The sequence below is a fragment of the Tyto alba genome, unplaced genomic scaffold, assembly GCF_018691265.1.
Source record: "Tyto alba isolate M040663 unplaced genomic scaffold, T.alba_DEE_v4.0 Super-Scaffold_2, whole genome shotgun sequence".
Taxonomy (NCBI): Eukaryota; Metazoa; Chordata; class Aves; order Strigiformes; family Tytonidae; genus Tyto; species Tyto alba.
Window position 1 is genome coordinate 75,145,157 of NW_024881282.1, and position 26,072 is coordinate 75,171,228.

The 26,072-nt window shown below is 40.2% G+C and overlaps 1 protein-coding gene across 1 annotated transcript in view; it reads right to left on the bottom strand.

Moving 5' to 3' along the window:
• PRKAR2B (protein kinase cAMP-dependent type II regulatory subunit beta) overlaps positions 1-19,673 on the bottom strand; it is an 87,809-nt gene extending 68,136 nt beyond the window's left edge. Inside the window, exon 1 of the mRNA XM_042793242.1 lies at positions 19,052-19,673. Within this exon, the coding sequence (XP_042649176.1) occupies positions 19,052-19,367 (316 nt within the window). The 5' untranslated portion in view covers positions 19,368-19,673. The remainder of the gene's footprint in view (positions 1-19,051) is intronic.
• Between the last annotated feature and the right edge of the window lie 6,399 nt (positions 19,674-26,072).

Consider the following 26,072-nt stretch of genomic DNA (forward strand, 5'->3'; position numbering starts at 1 on the left):
CTTAACTTGGTGGCTGACACCTTCCCCAAGCTCAGGTCCCACAGGTCAGGGTGTAGTTTCTGAGAATGAGTTTGGTATATTTTTGGGCTTTGTTTTTTTTTTTTCTGTTTTTCGTAGATCCTTGTACTCTGCAGGCTTCAGGCCTGAATAACACCAGCAACATAAAAGCCTGGGCTACCAAAAATTACAGTGTTGAGATTTGAGACATTGAGCCAAAGGTAGAAGAGGAAAGATGAGTGAGAGAAAGCAAAAAGAAAAAAGATTTTGCTGTTCACTTCCCATATGTGTGCAATGCTATATTACTGCAAGTAGCTGTCAGGGATTCTGGTGAAGCTCTTGGCCAAAGCAGCCTCCATGATTTGGTCTTTCCAGTTCTCAGGGGCAAGTGACTGAAGCACAGCTGGTGCCGGTAGCTACTCTCACTTCAACACAGGCCTTACATACCCTTGCGACATCTGTTCTCATTTACTCTTGCAGACATGCAGAACAGCATGGAAACATGGCTCCAGACAAGGCAGGATACAGATTCACCTTTAATAATACAAGCCTCTAGCTCCCTTTCAGGCTGTCAAAACCACTATCTGCATCCACGAGACTACTGACAATACACTAAGTATAGAGACCCCAGCTGTGATTCACATTGACCTTCATGAATAGCTTTGAGTCAAAGAAGAGGGTAGAGAAGGCCACCAAAGAATCCCTGGTGACAGCAATATCTAAGTGACTCCACAAATCTTCACAGGCTTAATCCCGAGTTAGCTGCACACTGGCCTGTTGACACAGCACCAGCAATGTAGGTACTACTGCAGACATCGTGAAATCTGCCAACTGAAGGTCTGCAAATAACGGCAAAAATCCATCAATAATGAGCTACTATGACTTGCATAAAACAAAGTATCATTCTCCTTATTGATAAAGAACCACACAAAAGAGCAGCACATAGACATGTCATCCTGTCAACTACACCAAAAGAGCTGCAGAAACTTAAGTAAGCAAAGTCCATTATCTAATGTGTTTCTGTTACCCAGAAGGATATTGACTAAGGATCTTACAAATGGCACCTCCCAGATTGCACAGCTGGCTGTCATTTTCCCCTGAACTGGGCAGATGAAGGATGGTGACAGTTAGGGAAGACCACTTTCCAAGCGACCAGGCAGCACTCTCCCTTGTATCCACTGCCTTGTGACAACTAGCTACCGAACAAAGGGCAAACAGAAAATAGACCTCATTTCCGTGATCACCACCATCCTGATCCTGAAATTCTCCCTTGTATGGCTAATTCTCAGTTGAAACATGATACCCCATGGTCAGCTATCCCTCTTCTCACAAATGCAGGCATGCAGAACGCCTTGCACCTCACAGAATAGTATGTAGCACAGCACAGTTTCTGTCTCGTACTCAGTCTTGATACAACTGTGCTGGCATTTGAATGATCATGATCAAACACAGAGCGATGCTGCTGCATGTTACTGTACCACTACTGAGACACAAATGACAGCAAATAACACATGGTATAACGCCTTTTTTTAGGTCCATTTTCCAGGCCTGCATTCATCTCAAACTTTTTTCTCTTCCACGGTAACAACTCAGAACTCCTCCAGAACATTTCAGGATTATAGCCCAGACTATACAGAATGTGTATAGAGAATGAAAGTTGAGCTCTGTTGCCTAACTTGCTGTGGACATTTTAGAGCCCCAAAAGTAAAATTTGTGCATAACTATAACATATGTTGCCACTTGAGCCCCTTTATAAATCTAGCCTTTATTCTCAAACTGCCTCTTACAATCAGTACCCATGCCTCAATTATGGAGCCTTTAAGACCAAATAATTAATTTCTCAAGAGTGTGGAGACATCAGAGAGATCCCACAGCGTGAACAGATCTTATGGACAGGTTAATAGGATTTGTCTTTTCTGTCCTGAACCAATCAACTTGTGCAAGAGAGGTGAGGAGTGGCAAAGGAAGCTGCAAGTACCAATTTACTTCATTACCTTCTGTTGTGTTAGTGTGAAACAGATTACTGGTAGCATCTGAACAATGACCCCCAGGAAAAGGGGTGATGTATGTATTTATGTGATACATAGATACATAGGTCAACCTAGAGGAGGGACCCAAGGAAAGTATGTATAAATTGGGGAGGGGCAAGGATAACAGACGTGAAGACCACCAATACATCCTTGAACCCTCATCAACAGGACCAATGCAGGAACCCATTCCAGTGACTTCTCTTTCTGTCCCCATCTCCTATCCCTCTTCTCTTTTCCACCCTTTCCTTGTTATCAAGTAAAGCAAGATATATCATACTGCTTGCAATAACTTGTTATATACTTAGTCAATTATCAGGTATCCAAATAATACATTGTGGGAAATTAATAAATGTTTATATATGGACTTTGGGACTTGTCTCACCATGGTCCATTCCATTAGGGATTTTCAAATCTAAGTCACCTGCCTTCCTCTTCTGAGAAGGATGTGACAGGGCATCACATTTTCTAACCTCCAGTTATCCGGGACCTCCCCGCTTAGCCAAGACTGCTGATAAATGATTGAAAGTGGCTCAGTGAGCACTTCTGTCAGTACCCCTGGGTGGATCCCATCTGGCTCCAAAGACCTCTGTGTAAGTGGTGTAGCAGGTCACTAACCATTTCCCTTTGGATGATGGGGCCTTCATTTTGCTCCCCATCCCTGTCTTCCAGCTCGGGGGACCGAGTACCTGAAGAACTTAAGGTTCTTACTATTAAAGACTGAGGCATTAAGTACCTCAGCCTTTTACTCATCTGTTGTCACTGTTTCCCCCACATCCAATAAAGGATGGAGATTGTCTTTAGCCCTCCTTTTGTTACTAATGTATTTATATAAACACTTTTTTTTTTTTTTTTATGGCAGTAGCCAGATTAAGTTCTAGCTGGGCTTTCTCCCTTCTAATTTTCTCCCTGCATAACCTCATGACACCTTTAGAGTCCTCCTGAGTTGTCTGCCCCTTCTTCCAAAGGTCATAAACTCTCTGTTTTTTCTTGATTTTCCTGCCAAAGCTCTCTGTTCAACCAGGCTGGTGGCATTCCCCACTGGCTTGTCTTTCAGCACATGGGGGGACAGCCTGCTAGCCTGCTCTTGCACTTTTAAGATTTCCTTCTTGAAGAATGTCCAGCCTTCCTGGACTCCTTTGTCCTTCTGAACTGCCTCCCAAAGGACTCTGACAATCAGCCTCCTAAACAGGCCAAAGTCTACCCTCCAGAAGTTCAGTGTAGCAGTTCTTCTGACTCTCCCTCCTTACTTCTCCAAGAATCTAAAACTATTATTTCATGATCACTATGCCCAACACAGCCTCCAACCATAACATCACACACAAGACCTTCTCTGTCCACAAACAACAGGTCCAGGGTGGCACCCTCCCTAGTTGTCTCACTCATCAGCCGTGTCAGGAAGTTGTCTTCAACACACTCCAGGAATGTCCTAGACTGTTTCCTCCCTGTTGTATTGTATTTCCAGTGGACATCTGGTAAGTTGAAGTCCACCATGAAAACACAGGCTAGTGATTATGATACTTCTCCCAGCTTCTTATAGAATATTTCGTCTGCCTCTTCTTCTTGGTTTGGTGATCTATAACAAACTCCCACCATATCTGCCTTGTTGGTCTTCCTGCTGATTCCTACTTACAAACACTCAACCCCAGCACCATCATTAAGCTCTGGACAATTGCATGACTCTTGATAACGATACTCTCCAACAGGCTAATTAGACATCAGGCAATGAAATAACTCTTGGTAAAAAATAATGGTGTTCCACCAGAGGGCTTTTAATAAAAATAACCTACTGTGCTCCCAGTTTGGATTCCCTAGCAAAATTACATTTGATGATGACACCATTATCTGAAATACAGCTAAAACCAATCATAACAAACTTATGTGGTCATAACCCAAAGATCCCTTCCCTGTCGACCCATTCAAGAAATCCTACACACACTTTTTCATGCTGTCTATTTACAGTTCCTTACCTGGGCAGATAATTTGAGATTTGGGTACTGAACAAGGAATTATACAAAGGCAAAATAAAGGCAGACCAACGGATGCAGATGGAGATCTGAAGTTTTGCTCAGACTATCTGCTTTGGGGATGTGACAGAAACACTTTATTCTGTGCCTGATGAAGTGCTATTTGTCCTGTCTAGTGTCCTCCCCAAACTTCTACTGCCTTTCAAGAAGTTCTACTTCTTTTAGATCAGATAAACAGAAAAGCTCAAAACTATATCAAAAAGGAAGAAAGAAAAACTAGGGGATGAGTCTTCTTGACTGATTACATGTCAGACTAGCAACCCACACTTCTGAAAAAAATGCCATATTCCTCAGGCCATGACATATTCCAAGGGCAAGCACTGAAAGCTCTTCTCTTGAAGACAAATCCACGTGCAAGCAAGCATACTGAAAAGCAGATAAGACACCTGAGTGACCTAGTGGTCTGGATATTCAAGTGTCCACAAAAATAAGCTAGAGTTTCTTTCCCAATTTACTGGAATGTACATGCTTTACATTATACCCTGAGCAGGGAAGAAAAAAAAAAAATCTATTTCTGTAAATTCTTTGCAAATTTCTAACATTTCTTCCTTGATTTCTTAAGAAGTTTAAAAAAAAAAAAAAGTGTAACTGCTTCACAAAGTTTCTAAAATCAAAGGATATTCAACTTCATAAGCTTAGCATAAACATTATTTCTAACTTACATTCCCAGCATCCACATTAGGTTAGTAGAAGTGAAGATGAGGAGTACTCCTGCTGACTTTTCTTTCAAAAATCATATTGGACAAGACAAAATAATTTAATACTACTTTCTGTCCTACTAGTGGATTTAAAAAAAAAAAAAAAATTTACAAACAAGGACAACTTTTTCTTTTTAAAAACACAGACACGAGACAAATTTATTCACCGTTTATAGGCTGGGTCTATAGATGACCTTCACGTTAAGTGTGACCAGAAAAGCACATGGTTAAGTGTAGGATTCTGTAATGGTTATATGGCAGGAGTCCATATTAATAACCACAAACTCTCCTCTGTATAAACAATTTGGTAAATGACAGCATGAGTTAGGAATATCAAGCAATGCAACCTCTTCAGTGTGCAGACAAGAGAGTTCTGGCATTTACTTCATGGGAGCTTCTGCCTGTGGTGGCCTGCTCCCGTTGAGACAGATTGGCTGTTGGGGATGCAGCTACCCAAGACCATCTCCAGCATGTTTCACTCCCCACAATGACTGATCCCTTTTGGGGCAGCTGCCGGCCCAAACAGCTTTGTCTTTTCTGCTCCGTGCTACTCACTCAGGCTCATACGGAGTTTCCCCTCCCCACACTGCCCTAGATGAGTTCATGCCCATCTGGGAATACGCTCCTCTTCTCATTAGAGCACAATATTATAGTTATCAACAACCTCACCAGCACTCTCCTATGGTGAAATCTGGAAGAAGGAAAGCTGGCCTAGATACAATCTATGTAGGACAATGGCAAAATTCACTAAAACTTTCTCAGTTTTGGTACTCCTTTTATAGGTGACTCTTCATGCCTCAACAGGCCATATAGGTTTTCTCTGTTTACAAGATCTTTGCTGATTATTCAGGTATTCCTGCACATTTCAGTGGAAAATAAATCCATTATTTTCTACATTTGGCTAGAAAAAAAAAAAACGATGCATCAAAAATTTCTTAAATTCTAGCATCAGCTGGGCCCTGGACTCTAGATACTAGAGTTTTTTTAAAGTATTCCATGTAAACAATGCTACATGAGCCCCTGGCAATCCTTCACACACATATTGCTATAAAGTCCCTGAAAGATGGGGATGGCAAGTATTTCATTTTACCAAGTTACAGCATGTGCTCAGGCACTCACTGCAAACTATTCAAAGGCAAACACAGCAATCCTGTGACACACATGGAGATTTAACTCAATTTGTCTTAATTCTCAGAGCCCTATTTTTAATTGCTGGATCATTCTTCTTCCTTAAAGGATGATTATCAAGGGATGAGATTAGAGAAGACCAAACCTTCAACCCAAATTCCTTTGTTTTGTGGATTTCATCCAGACTCACAGAGTATTTAAATATTTTTTTTTTGCACAGCTTTTAAGTATCTCTTATGACTGGTAGGTATGGGAAAAGTTTCCCTCAGTTATTATACTGCACCATATACACTCATTTAAAAATGTTTATCACTAACTTGACAGACCATAAGAGCTTCATCAGGCCAGCCTATAAAACTAGACATGTATTTTCTAAAGCATATCGTTTCATAGGCCCTGTAGGTGTTCCTGTATCATGACCTTAAAATTTCTAGTATTATAGACGAATACTATCCAGTTTTACAGACATGCCAATAATTCTGATTAACATGAGTCTTCCATTTATTTCACAGCTCCAGCGACAAATTCTCCTTTTTGCTATTAAAACAAGAGGTTACTTAGAAATCAAACCGCTTGCATCAAATAATAATAATACATATTATCTTAGAAATCAAAACTACTGATCACCAAAAATAAATTTTTAAAACTGAGAACTATGATTAAACTGTCTTTCGATACAGACAGAAAAAAGTGAGTTTCATATCCAGTGGCAAGTTTCATCACACAGTCTAACTGGAATTTGTTCCAATTACAGACTACAAAACTTCAACCTTCTTTCCACTCCCTAAAGTGCAATTAGTTATATGCATTTGATTCCTCACTCTGTTTACAGAGAAACCAATGTCAAACAAACTACAAGAAGTTATCTTTAGAAAACATGCAACTGTCAAACCTCTAATACACAATTTGTGCAAGCATGAGGCTAGTTTTATAGAGGAAAACAACTACAACTACTAGTTGTATAGAGAAAACAAACTACCTCAGATGTACTCCATAAAAAACTCTTAACATTGAGACAAAAGCTAAATTCATCCCTTCACCTAAAAAAAAAGTTAGTTCTACAGCTCTATAAACTGTTTTGTCCCAGAACGTAGAACAAAAATTAAACAATGTCAGTTCCTAGCCAGAAGTAAATATAAAGTAGAGTTTCCGGAATGAATGCGTAAATCTTCTTGGCTCTGCCTTTACATTTTTAAAACAGCGCATGTGTTTATATTCTGACCTTTGTATATTTTCCAAATGAAAACAAAACAAAAAATATCAGATAAATACTTTTCAGCAATAATCAGACTCCTATTACTTTCTGAGTGTCAGTTATAGTAATACCTAACTGCCCTAGTGTAATAGCAATTACATTTCCATTCTTGATACTCAGGAAGAAAGCATGCTTCCACAGAACCTGACCTGTCAATTTTAAATTAGTTTCAGCACGAACCATTCAAACACTGGAAAGAAGCGAGAGTAATTTCATTATGCAAGTGATATACCAATTCCTTAAAAAAAAAAAAAAAAAAAAAAAGCAACAACAAAAAAACAATTAATAAAGGCTACTGCATGCTCTGTTGCTATTAATTGCTGTCAGTAATAACTACTTCATTTCAATAAAACTGCTTCCTGCTTAATTTCCTTTTGCCTTAGCTCACAGAAGAGTTTATACCAGTACATTATGCATCTGCTTGTTCATACTAGCTTCTGAACCTGCTGAACATTTTCAATTAAATTTAACAATGAAGAAAGGCTCAGAGGAAATAAGTTCCTACTAATTTGTGAAAATTAGCAGCTGATAACAAACTAGTATCTACCAGGAAGGAAAGATCACACAAATCCAGTATTGGTCTGCCTCATTTGGCCTGCCAGCCAGCTCATCAGTATTAGACAGCTCTGGAGATCAGTAGGAGATGGCTCTGAGCCAGGTAGGTCCTACCCCTACCAGAACACTGTAAGGTACCTTAAGTAACATCCTGCCTGAATAAAACTAAATGTTGCAAGGGTACGATACATGTCATACACCAACTGGCTCTTTCAGACCATAAAAACAGGTTTTCTTTTGGTTTTACCTCAGCTGAACAGAACATATACCAACCAACCAGAGTGCTGGAATCACTTCACACTGATTTTTACACTATGATTTAAAGAAACAATACAGGCATGCACCAGTTCGTATGTTTAGTGCTGTTTAGTCAGTTTTATTAGTTCTTCACAAGCAACTGTGTAACAGCTTCAGAAAATAAAACATCAAAAAAAATTCCACTGAAGAGGAACTTGCAATAAATATTGAAGGTGAGACATTGGATTGCAATGTACTGACTTCTGCTATAGCCACAAATGATAACTCCTTCCTCAAGAAGTAAAGCACATCTTAAAGCACAGAAAGCTCTAGGCACATGATGAACATGAATAATTTTGCTCCATTTTGGGCTGGATTTCCCCATCCCAGTGGCGTGACACCTCACTAGTCCCCAGCTTGCCAGCGGGCCTCTAGCCCCTCCTCAGCACAGACAGCTCCTGCCCGCAGGGAGGGACCACGGCCCAGCTCCCCAAAAAGGGACCCTGCGTTTGTCACCTCCAAGCCACAAAAGCCAACAAACAGCCTGCTTTATTAGGGAGAAGCACTAACGGGCTCCTTATCCTTTAGGATTTAAGGACATTTCTTTCTGAAGCTCATTTGCATGCATTGTTTTGATTTTGTCAAGGGTTCGGATGCTACAGTGGCAAAATTCTTCCAGAGTTAGAAGTAAAAACATATTCCTAACATAAAAAAAGTATGTTCCAGTAAGCACCCAGTGAGGTACTGGCTGACACCAAGATCACAATCATCTGGATTACAAAAGAACTTGCCTTATTCTGAAATCCTATACATGCACCTTACTTCAACTCACTCCCAAATTATCTTCCATCATCTGGTGTTACAGCTATAAAGACAGTGAGTGTCATGCTAGAATTGTAAATATCAACCTGCCTCCTTTTGACTGAGAAGTGTGATCGCACACATTTCTGTGATTTATCTTCCATTACTGTCAAGCAGAACTGCAAACAAGCCTTTATCTCAAAACAAGGGAAATGGATGTTAGCCACTGATTGAGTTTCTGTATAAACAGCAGGTCAAGCAACCTTCTTAATTTCACATATCGCAAAAGAAGGAAAACAAAACACTTAATACGCTCTTAGCTGCAGCAAAAGGTGAAAACCATAAATGCTGTTACTGTCTTTTACTACCATTTGTTTGTTTCTTTTGTTTTTTAAATCCAGTGCTTGAGAAAGATATTTTAGCAGAAAAATACAGCTGGAAGAAACAGGTTGAAACTCATTGCTTGACTCTTGTGCTCCATGTAGCCTCCCCAGGAAAACCTTCTCTTTGGTGGAAATGGATCAATGACATCCGATTTTAGCAGTAGCATGGAAGTCGGGTCTTTGTAGTAGTATTTACAAAAGTTCACATTAAGAAACATTACTCTAGAAGCTGCGCCATGCTCCCAAAACTTCCCAAAAGCAAAGCCAGAGAAAAGCACAAATGCCTACATGTTTGCATGGAAAGCATACCTTTCTCTCACAAGCTCAAACTGTTCTTCAGTTGAGACTTTCCAGGATCCCAAGACTTCCCAATGTCCTTATACATCCCAAAGCCTGCATCTGTGCTGAATACAATGATTTGAAGGATGGACTCAGAGTAAGTATGACATTGTTCTCTTCAGTTTTCAGATTTTTGAGGCCATAACCTGAAATAATTACCAATAGGCCATGTTCATATGACAATATGTTCCAAATAGACAGCAAACAAGGGCACGCTTAAAACAGCAACTCCATTTTATCAGTGTTCCTAAGAAAGCAAAACCAGAAGAACAAATTACTTCTTTTTGCACAGTGGATAATGGAAATGAATCTATGTCTACACCCACCTCAACTGCCAGCAGCAGCTACATTCCAGTAGAAGCACAAAACTGATAGATTAACAACGGAAACATTCAGATAAATTTTTACCAATAATTGAAATTAGTAGTATCCCAGAATAACCAACCATCTATCTTCTTTCAAGCCAATTTTTTATATGTTCATTAGCCATTAAATAATGTTTCCTGTAGGTCGAGGCAACAGGAAGGAAGGAAGGCTGTTAACTTTATATTTAAATTACCTCACAAATGCTTAAATAATGTAGTGGTGAAGGCTAGATCAGAGTTTCTCATGTTTTGAGTACCAATTAAAAACCAATACAGACAGATAAATTATCAGCTAAAAGATGGCTTTTAGAGAAAGAAGCCTGAACATTACTCAAAGGTATTGAACGAAATGGCTACAAAGAGAAAACACTATGCATTAACAGGAAAAAACAAAAACAGAACCAAGGATAATACGATGACTGGGTCTACTCCTAAACAGAATCATGAAGAAGCAGATCTATACAGGTACTGGATCCTAACTCCTCAACTTCAGTAGAAATCAGGTGTAACTGAAATAAATAAATTTGTCCCTCTAATGTTGAATTGTGTCTATTATTGAGAACCTATGCTTTTCAACACTCATTCATGATGAAAAAATGGTTTTATTAGAATGGTAGAAAACATTGTATTCAAAGCCTTAAGAAAATTTTAACATATGTCTACAGTACACATCTATCTTAATTGTTTCTGACTGTGTGATGAGTATCACAAACACTATTTTGGAAGAGAAAAAGAAATCTCAGGATAATTCCAGCTCTCCATTAGACAAAGTTTTTGTCATTAAAGCTCTTAACAATTGTTAATACAGGAGGAGTGTTTAAACATACTGACTAGCTTATAGACATTCATTTGCAAAACCTTAAAAAGCAAAACTTAAGAATTTCTTGATCAACAAGGTCAACAATGAAGGACTTGTGGACACTAGTCTGCACCTGTTACCAAAGGCAATTACTGGATGGAGTTCTTTAAGCATCAATGAAAAGAAGTGTTAGAGCTTCAGAGAGAAGATCTAAAAGGGAACAAGTTCAGTGGCGAAAGTATTGGGAAACAAATTAGAAGTACCAAATCAGTGCAGTGACAATATATACTCATTTGTGGGGTCATCCAAAAAAAGGTCACAACAATGCTGTCAGGGACAGCTTGAATTCAGGTTAATCTATATCCTGCAACAGTTACAAATGCCTTATAACTCATGGCAATGGACTTTATTTTTCACACTAGCATTACAAATCTATCATTAAAATCAGAATGGGAAAATACACCAAACCTTTTCAGCTCTCAGGCTAGCAAGTCTGAATGTTTACACTTGGTTCCAGCTTGTATTCATCCCAACACTGAGGATTCTGTACGTCTTTTATTTATAGTCTATACTGAGACTTTGCAAGGAATGTTTTCTTTCCGATGTTGGGCAAGGATTCCTTTTCTTCCTGTCTTGGTATGTTTTACAATACACGTCTGCTAAAAAGTGATACTATGAAGAGACTATCACTATTTATAAAAACATATTTTACATCTGCATCACAGAGATTCAGAAGGAGTTGATGCTATCATAAAGATCTTTATACAAGCAAGATGGTATCTGGAATAACTGAGCAGGAAAGATCATGTTACTTCTTGTCCTTTCAAAAATTTATTTCATACAGCAATTTTATAGTTCCTCCATTAAGGAAGTCTTCATAATATTTACTAATTGGCCTTTTCAGCCCAGCTTTACAAAAACCACTTTAGTCAAATAACTGGAACAGTATAAGAAAGCTGTTCTCATTATCAGCTTTTACCTGCTCAAGCTCTGAGCTTCAAATTCTTGCTCTCATGATTTTTTCTTAATATTAATATCATTAAGCAGAGCAATTTAAGAGGCAAACAGACAAGTGAAAAACACTTTCTGTTGTTACAGCATGTTTTTTACCACTCTACCTTCCATTATCCAGAGTGTTATAGTACAGTAAGGCAAGGCTGACTAAATTAAAATTTGGATGTTTGTACTGTTTCATTCCTTATCATTTCCTCATTTTATCTGTGGTCTGTAAATTACTTTTCTGAGCAGCAATGATAAAAGGATGCCTTTTATAGAAAGGATGGCAAACTGCCATATGCCTGTTGTTCAGTTGACTCTGTGGATACCTTGTGCCTACAACCTGCATTTTACTCCCATGCACTTCAGACACCCTTGCCAGTCTACATGCCCCTTCATTTCAGATCTCACACTTTTTTGTGTGACCTGGTGTCATTTAAAATGCTGAATAAGGCACTGGACATTTGATTAACATAATCTTTTTTATGTAGCCCCAAAACTGTATGTTTTCTAGGTTACCTGCTGTACTGATTTAAATCTGAATTCATGTATTACACATAAATAGAAATTATGTGTACTTCTGCTATGTTTATCACCAAATGCAAACTTGAAACAGAGCTTTTCAAATTTTTAAATTAAAAACAGTATTGACAAACATGAAGCCTTTCTTTAAGGAAAAATGTAATAACACCAGTCAATTAGAAAAGTAAAAAATGAAGAGAAAACAAAAAGACACTTAAAGCCAAAGTTCACCCTCTTCAATAACATCTTGTTTAGTTCTATCACTGAAAACTGATGTACAGAACAAAAACATATTGTATTAAAAAAAAAGAAAATGAAGTCATGCTCAAAATTCACAGTAAGAACACCCTGTTCAGCTCCATGAAGTAAACAGGTCATCATTCCTACCTAGCAAGTGAAAGGGTTAGCCTGAAAGGGCTGCCTGAATGGATAAGGGTTTTCAGTATAAAACATCTACATAAAATTATCTAGAGTTATCCTTATCCCAAAGAAAAGGTGAAAAAAAAAAAAAGTATCTTCTTTAGAATTCTCATAAAACTGCTTTCCAACAATACCGTAATTGATGGATGTTTACGGTAATAATATCTACTTATAGATGTGCATATTTCTTTTAACAGATTTACCTAGCATGTAGTAACTCATGCATGCATGGCCTTCATCTTTTATGCATCCACACCCATATAACAACCAACAATATAAAAAAAAGACTGTGATAAATGTACCAACCCAGTCAGATCACCTCTTTTTCTTCTAATTAATGTTCATCAAGACCTATTCCAACAGCAGAGAATACTGCACCATTTTGTCTCTTTTTCAAAGCCTTCTCCCTCCTTCATTCACTTTTTAAAAATCACTCACCTTTTTAAAGCACAAAGCTTCTCTATAATTACACTCACTTGAAGCTCAAAAGAACTCAAACCTGGGTGGGAATAGTTTTTCTATAGCATGACTTTAAGCCATTAAAATAATTGTTGGTGAAATAACCACTGTGATTTTTATTAAGCACTAAAGAAAGGGACATTTCACAAAGTGTTTGTTATGTACTACTCAATATTTCATTTTTCCATCAGCACCAAAACCATCTGACTCCCTATGAAGACTGCAGCTGTACCCTCGTGCCTACCGACTTTCTTGATGATGAGCACTACTGTTACTTTTTGAAACAGAAAATGGTTAAGAACAATCTGGATTCTCCATGAAAAACTCGAGTTGAAACTTTCATTAAAATACATGCTCATTTCCCTCAGACTGAGGGTTGTCACTGGACAGAACTAGAAAACAGAATGTAATACTTTTGCATAACAGACTGGGGATAAACCCTGAGATATATGTATTAAATCAAGCTTAAGTTACTGACAGATGCATGAAGCACCTCTGTGCAGGTTACAAATGCTAGGCCATTATGCTGGGTTTATAACATCAATAGGAATACATTCTAAAATCAGGCACTTTCTTAGTGACCATGGATACACCTTTATTCTGTTCACTAAAAAAAAAGTAATTGTTTTTTCCATTCATGTAAATGCATAAACAGGAGTAAACATGGGGAACAAAAAAAAAGTAAGGTTTCTTTGGGAAGCTGAACCAAATTCAGCAAGTGACATGAAACTCCTAGAGCACTCTTGAAGAAGCCAGTTTTCCTTTAAAACAGACAAGACAGATTCAAGAAGCAGAGTGGTACCATGCAAATTTAAGTACTGACACTGTTAATGTCTTACCATTCATAATGCAATCATTACAAACTCATGAAAACAAAATTTTATGTCTTCCTCTATTTACTGAATTAATAACGCTGTTCTCTGAGCTGAGCAGTCAGCCAAAATTAGTTTCAAGTTGTTTCTTTAGAGAAAAAGAATCTGGAGATAAATTCAAATGCTTTTTGGTATAGTTCCACTGCTTTTCTGTCCTGCTTCTCTTAAATGCATAGACACAAACTTCAACGAAGTAACAGCCAGCAGAGACACCTTCGCTCATGCATGCTCTTATTTTGAATGGGGATACATATATACTTTTGAGTGGAGGCTGCTATCATTTTAACTAAATCCTTAATATGAACATACTATAACCACTTTCTTTAAAAAAAGTAAAAGTATACTTTTCATCTACAGTCACAAATATATGCACATTTGAGAGAGAACCATACTCCTTATTACAAAGACTACTAAATGCTACCCGTTACAAGTTCACATTTCTAGTTGCTTATAATTTTCTCAAACTAAGGTTTGAGACTGCAATTCTCCCAACCTGAATAAAACACCTGGGACAGATTAAGGGATTAAAAAAAAGACTAAACTGCCAACTTGCTCAAGTTTGCTTTCTAAAAATAACTGTTAGCAGAAAGAAAATATTTTAGTTTGCTCCTGTCAAAAATACCAGAAACCATTATTTCAAAAAGCTCTATTACTCTGAAGATTTACAGCAAGGACTGAAAGCTCTCTGTTTTTGTGACTGCATATACTACTAGATAAGAGCAGCCAGTAGCCATCCCCTATTCATCCACCACCAAGGCCCACTGAACCAGCAAGGCACTTATCCACACAACTAGAATTCTTTTCCCTCCCAGAAGCTGTCTTTTTCCCAAACACTCAACCTGAATGGTCTCTTATGCTATGCTCTGAACCACAGCAGATTCTGGAAAAGTGCAAGGAAATATAGCCCAAAGCCTTGCTGAGGAGAGCATCAACAAGGCCATGCTCACACGCTCCCAAGGGACTTGCCTGTAAGTGGAAATTTCTCTTTTCTAGATTGCACCCACTGTAAAGCTGCTCCAGCCTGGGTCTGATTAAATGTGTCCTTATAACCATACAAATAATGCATTATTTCTTTTTGTATTTCAGCTGAGTATAGAAATTATTAAAACTTCATTCCTAAAGTTGGCTAAGCACACATTAGATGGCAATGCTCTCAGACACCACGCATCATAACCTAGATTTCAATTTCAGTATAAGCATTTTTAAGAAATACACACGTTCTTCTACATGGTTCCTGATTTAATGATATCCTACTACAACCTATGCCTATTTTTATATTGCCCCCTTGCTCTTACTGACCCCTCCCACTGCTCTAATCTAATCATCATCATCACACAACCACCTGCAGGATGGTTACAAACTGTTCAGTACTTTCTGGTTTTGTTTAATTTCAGGAAGAAAACTGTGAGTAGGGTTAACAGAACTGAAATACCATTTATCACAAAGCTGGCATGGAAGTGGTTGTGTGCAAAGTTTTCTCCAATACTCTGGTTTCTACAGTTTACCTATTATTTCAAACTTTGTATGAACAGCATGTATGTAAAGCAATTCAGACTGAGTAAAGGCACTAAAATGAAGACATGCCTTTAACATTGACAGTGTAAGATAGAATACATGTGTTTTATCTAAGCAGTGATGTCATATTATTTGAGCATAATCAGTGAGTAGAGCTGAGAGAAATACTTGCATTTTCTAGCTCAAGTTTCCAAGAAAGGAACTCAAAGCAACCAACACACCAACAGAAGCATATGGGGGAGGAGAGGGACAGCTGTAGTATTTTCCTTTTAAAATACACCACTGAGAAAAAACACCAAAACAAAACAAAGTAAAACAAAAGAACAACAAAGTAAACAGAAGCTACATGACAACAAATACAGCATTGCAATTTTTGAGTTTAAAGAACAGCAGTTACCTCCAAAAAATCTGCATTAATTCATATTAAGGCTAGATGGAATATTAATTTTTAGCTATAGCAAATATTTTAAAACAGCTGTTATAAATTACATGAGTTATTACCCATCAAATAAGTTGCACATTGACAGTAAAGAGAAAAGCACAGTCATCTGTGAAAAAGCAAATAACTTACTGAGCATTTTCAAATTTTACAGACACACCATACAGTAAATTTTAATATGCATTTCATACCTTCAAAAAGTTAGAAGAATTTGCTAAAAAGGTGCTTGTTTTTATGTATATGTCCTATTCAATTTAGTAATTGCTATTAGTGTTAGTAGGAATTAGTTGTGATCACTGATTAATACTAATCACCTGTGTAGACAATTCATACACACATATAAGAAACAAAACCCAAACAACTAGAAGACCTAAAAAACATACCCAAATTAAGCAGTGTGTTCAGAAGGGGATAAGCTAAATGCTCTGGACCTAAAGAATGTCGTTTCAGAGGTCACTTTAACTCCAGGTGCCCATTCAGAACTACAACACCAATATGACAAAGTTCTTCCTCCAGACAAAGTAACTGCTTTTACCTTTATTTGATTTCTGCAACTGATGTAATGGACCCAGCAGAGGACCTCAATAGAGTTTAATTCATGGTTCACATATGATTCAATCTTGTGTATAGTTTTTTTTTTTCTTTTAAACACAGCTTATGCCTCAGTTCATCATTTCTGAAACAGGATAATGCTGAGGTACCTTCTGAAATGCATTTCAAGGACAAAACTAATACTGACAAAAAGTCCACTGCAGTGCTTGTAGGTATTTAGGAACATGTAGTAGGAGAAAAAAAAAAAAAAATTACAAGGAGGTCTCAACAACATCCTGTTTGAATTAATTAAGGAATACTGTCAGCCTGACATTTCAAGTGTATTGCTTTAACAAAGAAAAGATACCACCACCAGGTCTGAGCTTCTTCCCAGGATTTTTTATTTTACATTTGCTAATAAACTTTTCCAATTTTTTTTCCTCTCATGTATGAAAGCAGTATATAAACAAGACAAACTGACTATACAGAAGCAGTTTGATTATGAATAAAGGCAAAAGAAAAAAAATGAGAAGGAAAAAAAAATTTCCCCCCAACTTAAGTTCAAGAATTGCTATAGAAACAGAAAGCAAAAGCATCAAAGAAATATGCTTTCAAATTGATATTTAAACCCTTAAACAATGTTTTCAATGTGAGCCTTTATGCCTCCAGTTATTAACAAAAGGCTGAGTGGATACATTGTTATGTTACCTTAAAAGAGTACATATTCAGGGCAGATGTAAAATTTGAGTTTAAAATACTCCTGCACAATGCACACACACACATGCACACCATTAGTAATCTTTTACTATAACTTACTTACTATTCACCTTCCACTCAGTTTCACAAATATTTCCATTTTTATTACTTTTCATTATTAATTACTCCAACTGACAGAAATTACACACCATAATACAATTAAACTTTCAAACTGTATTAGGCTTAGAAATTTGATATTTTAAAGGGTTTGTGTCAAATGCATAAATCAATTAGCTAAACTAAGCCATTCTAGCATGTCCCTTAAATGAGAATATTGACAATAATGGCTTTCCTTCTTCGCAATCACAAAAGTGGTATCAAGAGAATCTTGATTACAGGTATTCATTAGCAAAGCTTAGAAAGCTTCTTAAAACACCCTGTAAAGTTTTACGTATGTAACACATTCATGCTAACAAATCAAGCTACATTTCTGCATTTCCCTCCATACAACATTCCAGTTCTCCATTCACCAGTCTGTTTAGTGGTATAATAATTCATGTTTGAAAACTACATCTAGTGTTAGTGGATTAAGGTAATAATTTTGTTCTTCCACATTATCACCATTTCAGTTTTCAACGACAGCAAATTTCCTGATCTTCACTAATCTCACATAATCAGAGTTAGAGTTCAAAATTACCGCATAAATCTGCAGAACCTGATTGACAGACTCAAATTCTCATTAAATTCACGTGTTATAGCTGTGAGTAATAGATGAAAAGAATGGCGACTTGTCTTACAATATAACATACAGCATTTAGAAAACTTACCCAGTTCTTAAACATCTAAATTTTTTTCCTAATAAAATGCACGTAAGACACTGTTTTTAAAACTGCACTGATATTCATCTAGCAAACAGCTGGCTTCTGTACTCTGCTAAGCAAACCTACCTCCAGCATGACCTGGAGAGATGAATACTTCAATGATCTGATGAGATATACTTCCATTTCAAGCTGTTCTCAAAAAAAATAAACTAATGATAAAGATGCTTGAATGCTTTCGCTTCTCCATCTAACCTCACTGACTGACCTCTCACCATCTAACCGTACTGACCGAGCCTTTGGTCAGCCTGCTCATGACACAAAGACAAAGCGCTACACACCCTTCAGAGACTGCTACTCCTCATCCCATAAATCAGACCAGCTGATGGATTGGCATCATCTCTAAATAAAGCCTGTCAGCCCCATAAAGATAAGGTGTTGTGAGCTGCATGCAGATAGGTGTTACCCTCAAATATAAAGATACAGCATATGTTCTTTGCTGTCTTCACAGCTACGCTTGCTCCATAGGCCCTTCCACCACGCAGAAAATTCCATCCTGGCATTCGAGACAAAATTATGTTTTCAATCACGCTCTACTTTTTGAGACGCATGTAAATATACCTACATAAAATGCTTAACGTAGTGCATAAATACAGCAACATGCCCACGAGAGGTGTTCTCTAAGGTGCACATACCGCCAGACTGAATACAAAAATGTAGATTTGCTCTCTTGTGCTCTTATAAAAAAGGAAATACCCAGATCTTCCGTCAGGAATATGACAGGCCTACGCGCTGTAAGCGACCCAGCTGCAGACCCCGGCGATACCTGTGCGCCCAACACCCAGCACTGCCGAACAAAAGGGGAGAGCCCGGGGGGTTGAAGTTTGCAGGGGGGACCGGGGACCCTCCCGCAGGCCCCGGCGCTGCCCACGGAGGCCGCTGCCTCCTCCCCTTGGCGCTCCAGCCGCCGAGGCCCCGCAGGCACCCACGCGCGACCCACGACCCCCGGGGCCGGGGCCTGGTGCGCGGTCCACGCCGCCCCCCACCCCTCACACGGCCGCGGGAGCGGGAGCCCCCGCCCTTTCCCCACCCCCCCAGCTGCCCACCCGAGCCCGGGCAGCCGCGGGGGCCGCTCCTTCCCCCCAGGGGCGGGAGAGGCGGGGGGCCCTTACCCGGGAAATGCTCCTCGTCCTCGCCGCTCTCGGAGTCGGTCTGCATGGGCTCCTCGGCGAAGTTGACCCCGCGGGCGTCGGGGGGGGCCCGGCGCGGCGGCTGACCACCCCTGTCATGGCCGGGCGCGGGGGTGCCCGCTTTGCGGCCGCTCACCTCCTTCTCCGCCGCCGCCGCCTTGGCCGCCGCCGCCTCCTCCTTGAGGCGCCCGAAGTACTGGAGGGCGAACTCCAGCAGGTCCCCGGGCTGGCTCCGCAGCACCTCCACCGTGAAGCCCTGCAGCAGCTCCGTCAGCCCCGCCGGGATGGAGATGCTCATGCCGGGGCCGGCCGGGGGGGCGCAGCCTGGCCGGGAAGGGGGAGGGAGAGGGGAAGGGGAGAGGAGGAGGAGGAGGAGCGGGGAGAGCCCGCGGCCGGGGCGTCCGCAGCCCGGGGACGAGGCGCGCCCGGCAGATCGCCCGTGGGCAGCGGGGAAGGGGCGGGCGGCGGCGCAGGTGGGAGCGTGCGGGGGGCGGGCCCGGGGCGGGCGGCGGCTCGCTCGCAGCGCCTCGGCGGCCGCAGCTTCTCGCTCTGCTTCGCCCCACGCTCGGCGCGGCGGCCCCGGCCGTGACTGAAGCCTCCCCGCCCCCGCCGCCGCCGCCGCCTCCCCCCGCGCTGGGGGGGAACCTCGCACACATGTGACCCGGGAAACCATGACAACCTCCCGCCGGGGACTGCGGCCCGCAGCGCGCCCCCGCCCGCGCCGCCGGAGGGAGCGGGGCTCGGGGGCGGCCCGGCCTGCCGCGGTCCCCCGGCGGGGCGCGGAGCCCCCCCCCCCCGGGGCCGGCAGGTCCCCCCCGGCGGCTGGCCGGGTGCTGTTAGCCCGCCCCGCCGAGGCCTGCCGCCCGGCTCTCCTCACGCCCCCCCCCCCCTTGCCCGGCCGGGGCTCCACGGCCTCCCGGGGGCCCCGGGTTTGGGGTGCCTTCCCCCTGGGGTGGCTCCAGGCACCCGCGCTGGTGCTCGGCGGGGATGCCTCACCAGCGGACATGTCCCCCCGCTCGGTGAAGGACCACGGTGGATGTGGTATTCCGTAGCTAATTACTACTGTGCTTTTTCATGGCCATGTACCACCTGAATGAGACTCCCCACATCATCCATCTACATAGATACGCTATCCATTTATACTCATCTATATTATTTAGGATGAGAGGGGTGATACAGTGCTAGAAAACGCATCCTGTTTGTCAGCTGGTTGTCCAAAGTCCATGAAAAATTTAGCTGGAGAAAGAAACAATCGTTAAAAAAAAAAAAAAAACAAAAACAAAACAAAACAAAACAACAAACAAACAAAAAAAAAAGAGTACAATTTAAACATTGCTGAGTGCCAATGCTCAGCATAGACACTCTTTCAAGTCATGCTGCAGAAACTATTTAGCACAGTGGTAAGTAGGTGCTGCTTGTCATCACTTAAAGTAAGTAGCAATTACGGGTGCCATGTTTTTCATAAGGCTTTACTAAACACTTCTCAAAAGCGACATCCTTAGAATGCATGAAAACTGCACCATTCCCTGATTCATCATAACCTCTGAACACTTGGCCAATGTTTTGGGGTTTCATAGATCTCTGTTACAGAGTCACATTTTTATGCACCAGGCAAATTAACTGCTAAAAAGTCTAAGGTTGGGACTACTTGGCTGTTTGATAATTGATTTCACTAAACATTCAGGATTACTCAAATAGCTTTGAAATATACTTCATAAGGGCCTAGGGTAAGATAAGCAGTCAAAATTCAAGTCTGTAGTAGCAAGATGCTAAAAGACCTGACTTCAAGAAAGTAATGTGACAACAAAATACAGCATTTTCTATGATGCTTTTCACAGAGATCTGGATCTCATAGCCATTTTTAATTGAATTAGTTTCCAAGTGGAACCCAATGCTCCCTGGGTACGCATTTTCTAATGGCGCTTGATTCACAAGTTGGATCTTCAAAGTCTTATAGACCAGGTAAATTAGTGAAGTGAGTGATCCATGCATGTGTGGGGGATATTGCTGCCCTGTAGCAGGCAAGAAACACCTCTGGCAATGGAGTTGTGGAATACCTTTGAACAACATCTTGGGGCTTCGTTTTTCACTGCAGGAAAAGCCTACAACTAGACATCATGAAGCACTTATCTGAAGCAAAATTCATGGATGTTTAGCACTGTCCAGCCTGAGGAACATCTTCAAGGTCAAGCTAAGTCCTCTGGGGGCAGACCACAAGTGTTCTCTGGGCTGCAGAAGATTGCTCCACCAGCAGGCTCCAAGAATTGCTGCAGTGTTCTGGGGGCATCACAGCCTAGCCAGCATGCCCACACTTCATGCCATGCCCCAGTGCCAGTGTGCCCTGACCACAGCTGCCTTTACAGAGCACTGCTGGTGTAGCATACAGCCACATACATTCCAACTGCCAAGAATCAAGTGCAGCAGGAGAGCTGACATCTGTACGTTACGGGCAGGTGCATACCTCAGTCATTCTAGAGGCTGGTTTAGCTAGAAATGCCAGATTGACTCATTTACAAGTTTAGGAGCTTTAAAAGCCCTCTCACACCACTAAGAAGGCTGATCTGTTTGTGACCAGGTTGAGAGACACCTATGATATGAGGAAACCTCCAGGAAGGGAAGTATTGGCAACTGGTGCCTTTCGGGCAGTAGGAGTTCTCTGAGCATACAGTATTCCATTTATTGGAGTCTTCCAGGACTAAAAGGTTTGACATGACTGAAATTTTCTCTTAGCCAGACAAGGCACTCTGTTATTCTAGGAATTCACCAGCAGCATAAGCAGCATAGTGTCTTTTGCCATCTAACCAAGGACTTCCCTAGCTTGCCTCCCATTCTCCCAGACATGAAAGGAGATTGCTTCTCTAAGGACATCCTCAAGAGTCAGTCTTTGATGTTTGTATGCAAAACTGGGATACTTTGAATAAGAGATTCCTAAGGGGTGGCACTCTAAAGAATGATTCTTTTTAAAAATTTTCAAAACAGCCCAAAACGTTTGTGTCTAGTAAGACTTATCTTGGGTTTTGGTGTATCTCAAAGAATAACAGTGAACTTTGTAGTTCAAGTTGCTGTCATCGGGTGTCCTTAGATACTTTGTGTTCCAAGGAGCTTGCATTGACATTTAAATTGCTTTTAAATCCTTGTAAGGAGGACAGCTATCCCAAAATGCGTTATGTCTAGATGAGTGAACAAGTTAGGTAATGAGAGTATCAGATCACACCTCTCTGATGAGTTTTACTGGTTGCTACTAATTTTTGTATGTCATTCTAGTTCAGCTGTAAACATCATCTTGAAATAGAATATAAAGCCTTCAAAAATACTTCTATGCTGAAAAAGGATTGGGCAGAACATTCACCTCACAATTACCAAAAAAAATGACATAAAGACTTGTGTTGCCTCCTTTTCTCCTAGCCAACAGATGAGCTCGTCATACCACACTGCTTACCAGATTTGTATGTCAATCTTTCCCTTCACCTGGTTTGAGGCTGTGAAAAACTCGGGGTTTACAGCTAGCAGCTGAGAAATAGCAAGTGCTGTATCTCCCACATGGCAGTTGCAGACAGCATCCTTCAGACAGCAGTTGGGACTGCTTCTGTCAGAGATAGGAGAATGAGATCTTTTCTGATCGTGTAGAGGACAATGAACAGAGTGCAGAAGGAAGGAGCAACAGACTTTCAAGACTTGGCTTTACCAAGATAAATGCAAATTTAATACATTTAGTAAACCTGAGCTAACAAAGTCCATCCAACAGCCAACTGCAAGCATTTTTTCTGCCAACTTTCAACTTTTTGCCTGATATGAACATCCTTCTCCAGTCCTTCCAAAGACATTCTCTCAAACAAACATCTTCTGATTAACCTTGGCTAAACTCTGCAATGCAATACATGCCATACAGAGGGGGTAGAAGTGTGCACTTCATGTCGTGAGTGTAAGACTGGGTAAAGCCTTTCCTCTTGAGTAGAAAGTAACTTTAGCAAGCACACTAGTGGAGTACAGGCTTTTAAAACCTTCCTTAGTTACCTTCTTGGAGGCAAGAGGGACTATTATTATCGTCTGCTTGGACCAGCTGCATAGCTAGCCCAGAAAGAAGAGATCCCGATCTCTTCAACTGTAGTAGTCTCTTTCCTAATTTGGCAACCTAGCAGCTCTCAGTGGTGGATCTCAATGAAAACAGAGTTCATATTACTGGAGAAAACACAAGACAAAACCTGGTCCTATACCTACTGTAGTGTAGTAGGAAAGAATGACATTTGGGTGTGGGAGATGTTACTCTCTCTATTTCCCATGTTTTAAAGATTTTTGGCTTGTGTTATCTTGAACCTTTCGTCCTGGCTTTTGAAATTTTAAATGCAGACACACTTTGCATACTGCATGATTAAAAACTGCTGCTGACAAGCAACCTGCAAATCCCTGCATGCTTTATATTTACTTCAAAATCTCTTTAGCTATATAGCAATGTTTTTCCTTGCTGGCTCTTGATCAAGCAATAGCTGCTTTATAGGTTTTGAACAACCATAGTTCATAGGAACAGTCACATACCAATTTCTGATCTTCCAAAATACCTTTAAAATATCACATATATTGACTTCTTTTTTTTTTTTTTTTCTCAGCTCATGGAGGCTTACTAGGCAAATCTGACAGAGTTTTCTTACTAACAGTTTTTAATGTCAATCATTTAGCAATAGATTTTTTTCAGTAATAACAAAACTTGCAGCTGTGCAGATCCATAGTTTCCTGCTTTTCTGTTCTTCTCATTAGAATGTTATGTCACTATTATTATTTTATTAAATCCATTACCAAACCTAAATCTATTTGTCAGAAAAATGTTTAGTTCTATCAACAGTATAAGAAACTAGTGCCTGTAGTTCATGGATCAAATTCGAACACATTCCTCTTGGCTATTCCTTTACTTGAGTCTCCTTCATTTCATACCCTTTGCTCTGCCTATACTTTTTGTTCTGTGGATTCAAAACACTTAACTCTTCCCCTGACTAATGTAAATCTTGAATGGCAAGAACCAAGTAGCCATTTATATACTCAATATTCTCATTTATGCCAATGAGGGTTTTCCCTGAGCAAGAAGAATGGCCAAGTTCAAAAGTTGGAGTGGAAGAAATCTACCTCAGGAAACAGAATAATGGTGAAGCATTGTAAATGAAATAGCCCCTGCCATTTTCAGTACCAATTCACAGTCAGTTTTACCTGATACAAGGTTTGAGAATTTTTCTCTCACCAAAATGGCACCCTGCTAACCCTTGAGCAAGTGTTTCTTTCCTCTCCCTTGTATCACCTTTTTAGCACTTGCAAGACTACGTAGTAAGTCAAATTAAATGCCTGATGGAGTTGAGATGAATCATCAAGCTAACAGGGAGAAGAGAGCAGAAACTGTGGCTCAGGAGGAGTAATATCAGACTATCTTTTCATCAGCAATTCATATTTAGGTTGGCTTACATTGGTCATGAAACCAGGTCTTCAAACAACCTCATCTACTGTGATAATATGGTCAGAAAAATTACAGAGTATCAAATCTTCTGACCTCAAGTCCCTTATTTTCCACTCACCCTAGTGCTTCTTAACCCAAAACTGGATTTTCCAGTAAGGATGAACTTCCTGACTTATCTCAGACTTTGCATGTAACAGCTACTATTTGGTGAATGAACAGCTGCTGATTTCTATTGAAATCGATTGTTTGTGGTCCTTGATATTCAGAAACTACTGGATACTCTCTCTTAGAAAATCAGTCCTCTTTATGTGCCTCTATTTGGGCACTCACAATCACCTGTAATTTCAGAAAAATTTCACTAGAATTTTCAGTCAGTATAATGAGTGCTGAATTTGCCATTAAAAGTGAACCTTCTCATTTTAAAAGTAATGAGATAACAGTGTAGACGTAGTAGACTTCAGCTATTTTGAGGATCTTATTTCTTATGATGTTCTACTCTGTTTATAAAAATGGCATTGTACACTGTCAACACAACCTGTTAAATGGCTAACGGAGACATCTCTCCAAATAGCTGACAACAGAAAATCATCATCAGATGGAGAAGTTCTCCAGGAATTGACAGTAGGCTGCTTTTATTCAACACCTCCTGCAATCACTTTGGAACAAGTATAAATGTTGCTGATATAATTTCCAGATGACACAAAACCCAGTGAGAATGGTGATATCAGTGAGCTCAGGAAAGTATGGAGTGGTCTGGATAACTTGTCCATTTAAATAAAATCTTTCTTTACAGCACTACCTATTAAGTCATTGACTTCAGAAGAAAGAGTGCAAGATGTTTCTACAGAATGGGAGGAGTTTATCTTGGAAAGAAGTGCTTCTGAAAAGTTTTAGAGATCAAAATGGAGAAACAGCCCGACTTGAAGTCCCAGTATAATTCTGTAGAGAAAGGGGATAATGCGATTCTTGGTTGTTTCAACAGGGAGACCGAAAATAGGAATAGGGGATCTTCCCTTTCTAAAGTGTCTTGAGACCAGTAAAAGTGTATGACCAACATGTACAGTTTTGGTGTTCATATGTTCAAAAGAATATGGAAAAATAGGAGACGTGCAGAAAAGAGACACAGGAATTATTCATAAGCTGAAGAAAATGCCTTGAAATTAAAAAGACTGAGAGAGTTCACAGCCTTTATCTAAGCAGCTGTTATTATGCTCAGTAGAAGAAGCTTATACTGAATGATCTAAATGATGAAGGATATCAGTCTAGATGGTCTAGTGATTCCTTCTAGCCCCTTTAAGGCAAAGAATAGTACTGGTCTTGCTTATCATAAATGACTCAACAGCTTCTCTTGGAAAGTCAAGCTTTTTCACATCTCTAGAGGAACATACAAGTATTCCAAAAGACGCAGTAGTTCTTAGATCTTATGAAATATGAAATAATAGTGAGAAAATCATAGTACAAATATGCTTTTTAAAACCTACAGTCACCATTGTAGATGCTTGGGTATTATTTAAATGCAAAAGAGCTATAGTGAATGCATAGTTTTGCTTTTCATTTTTCTTGAGG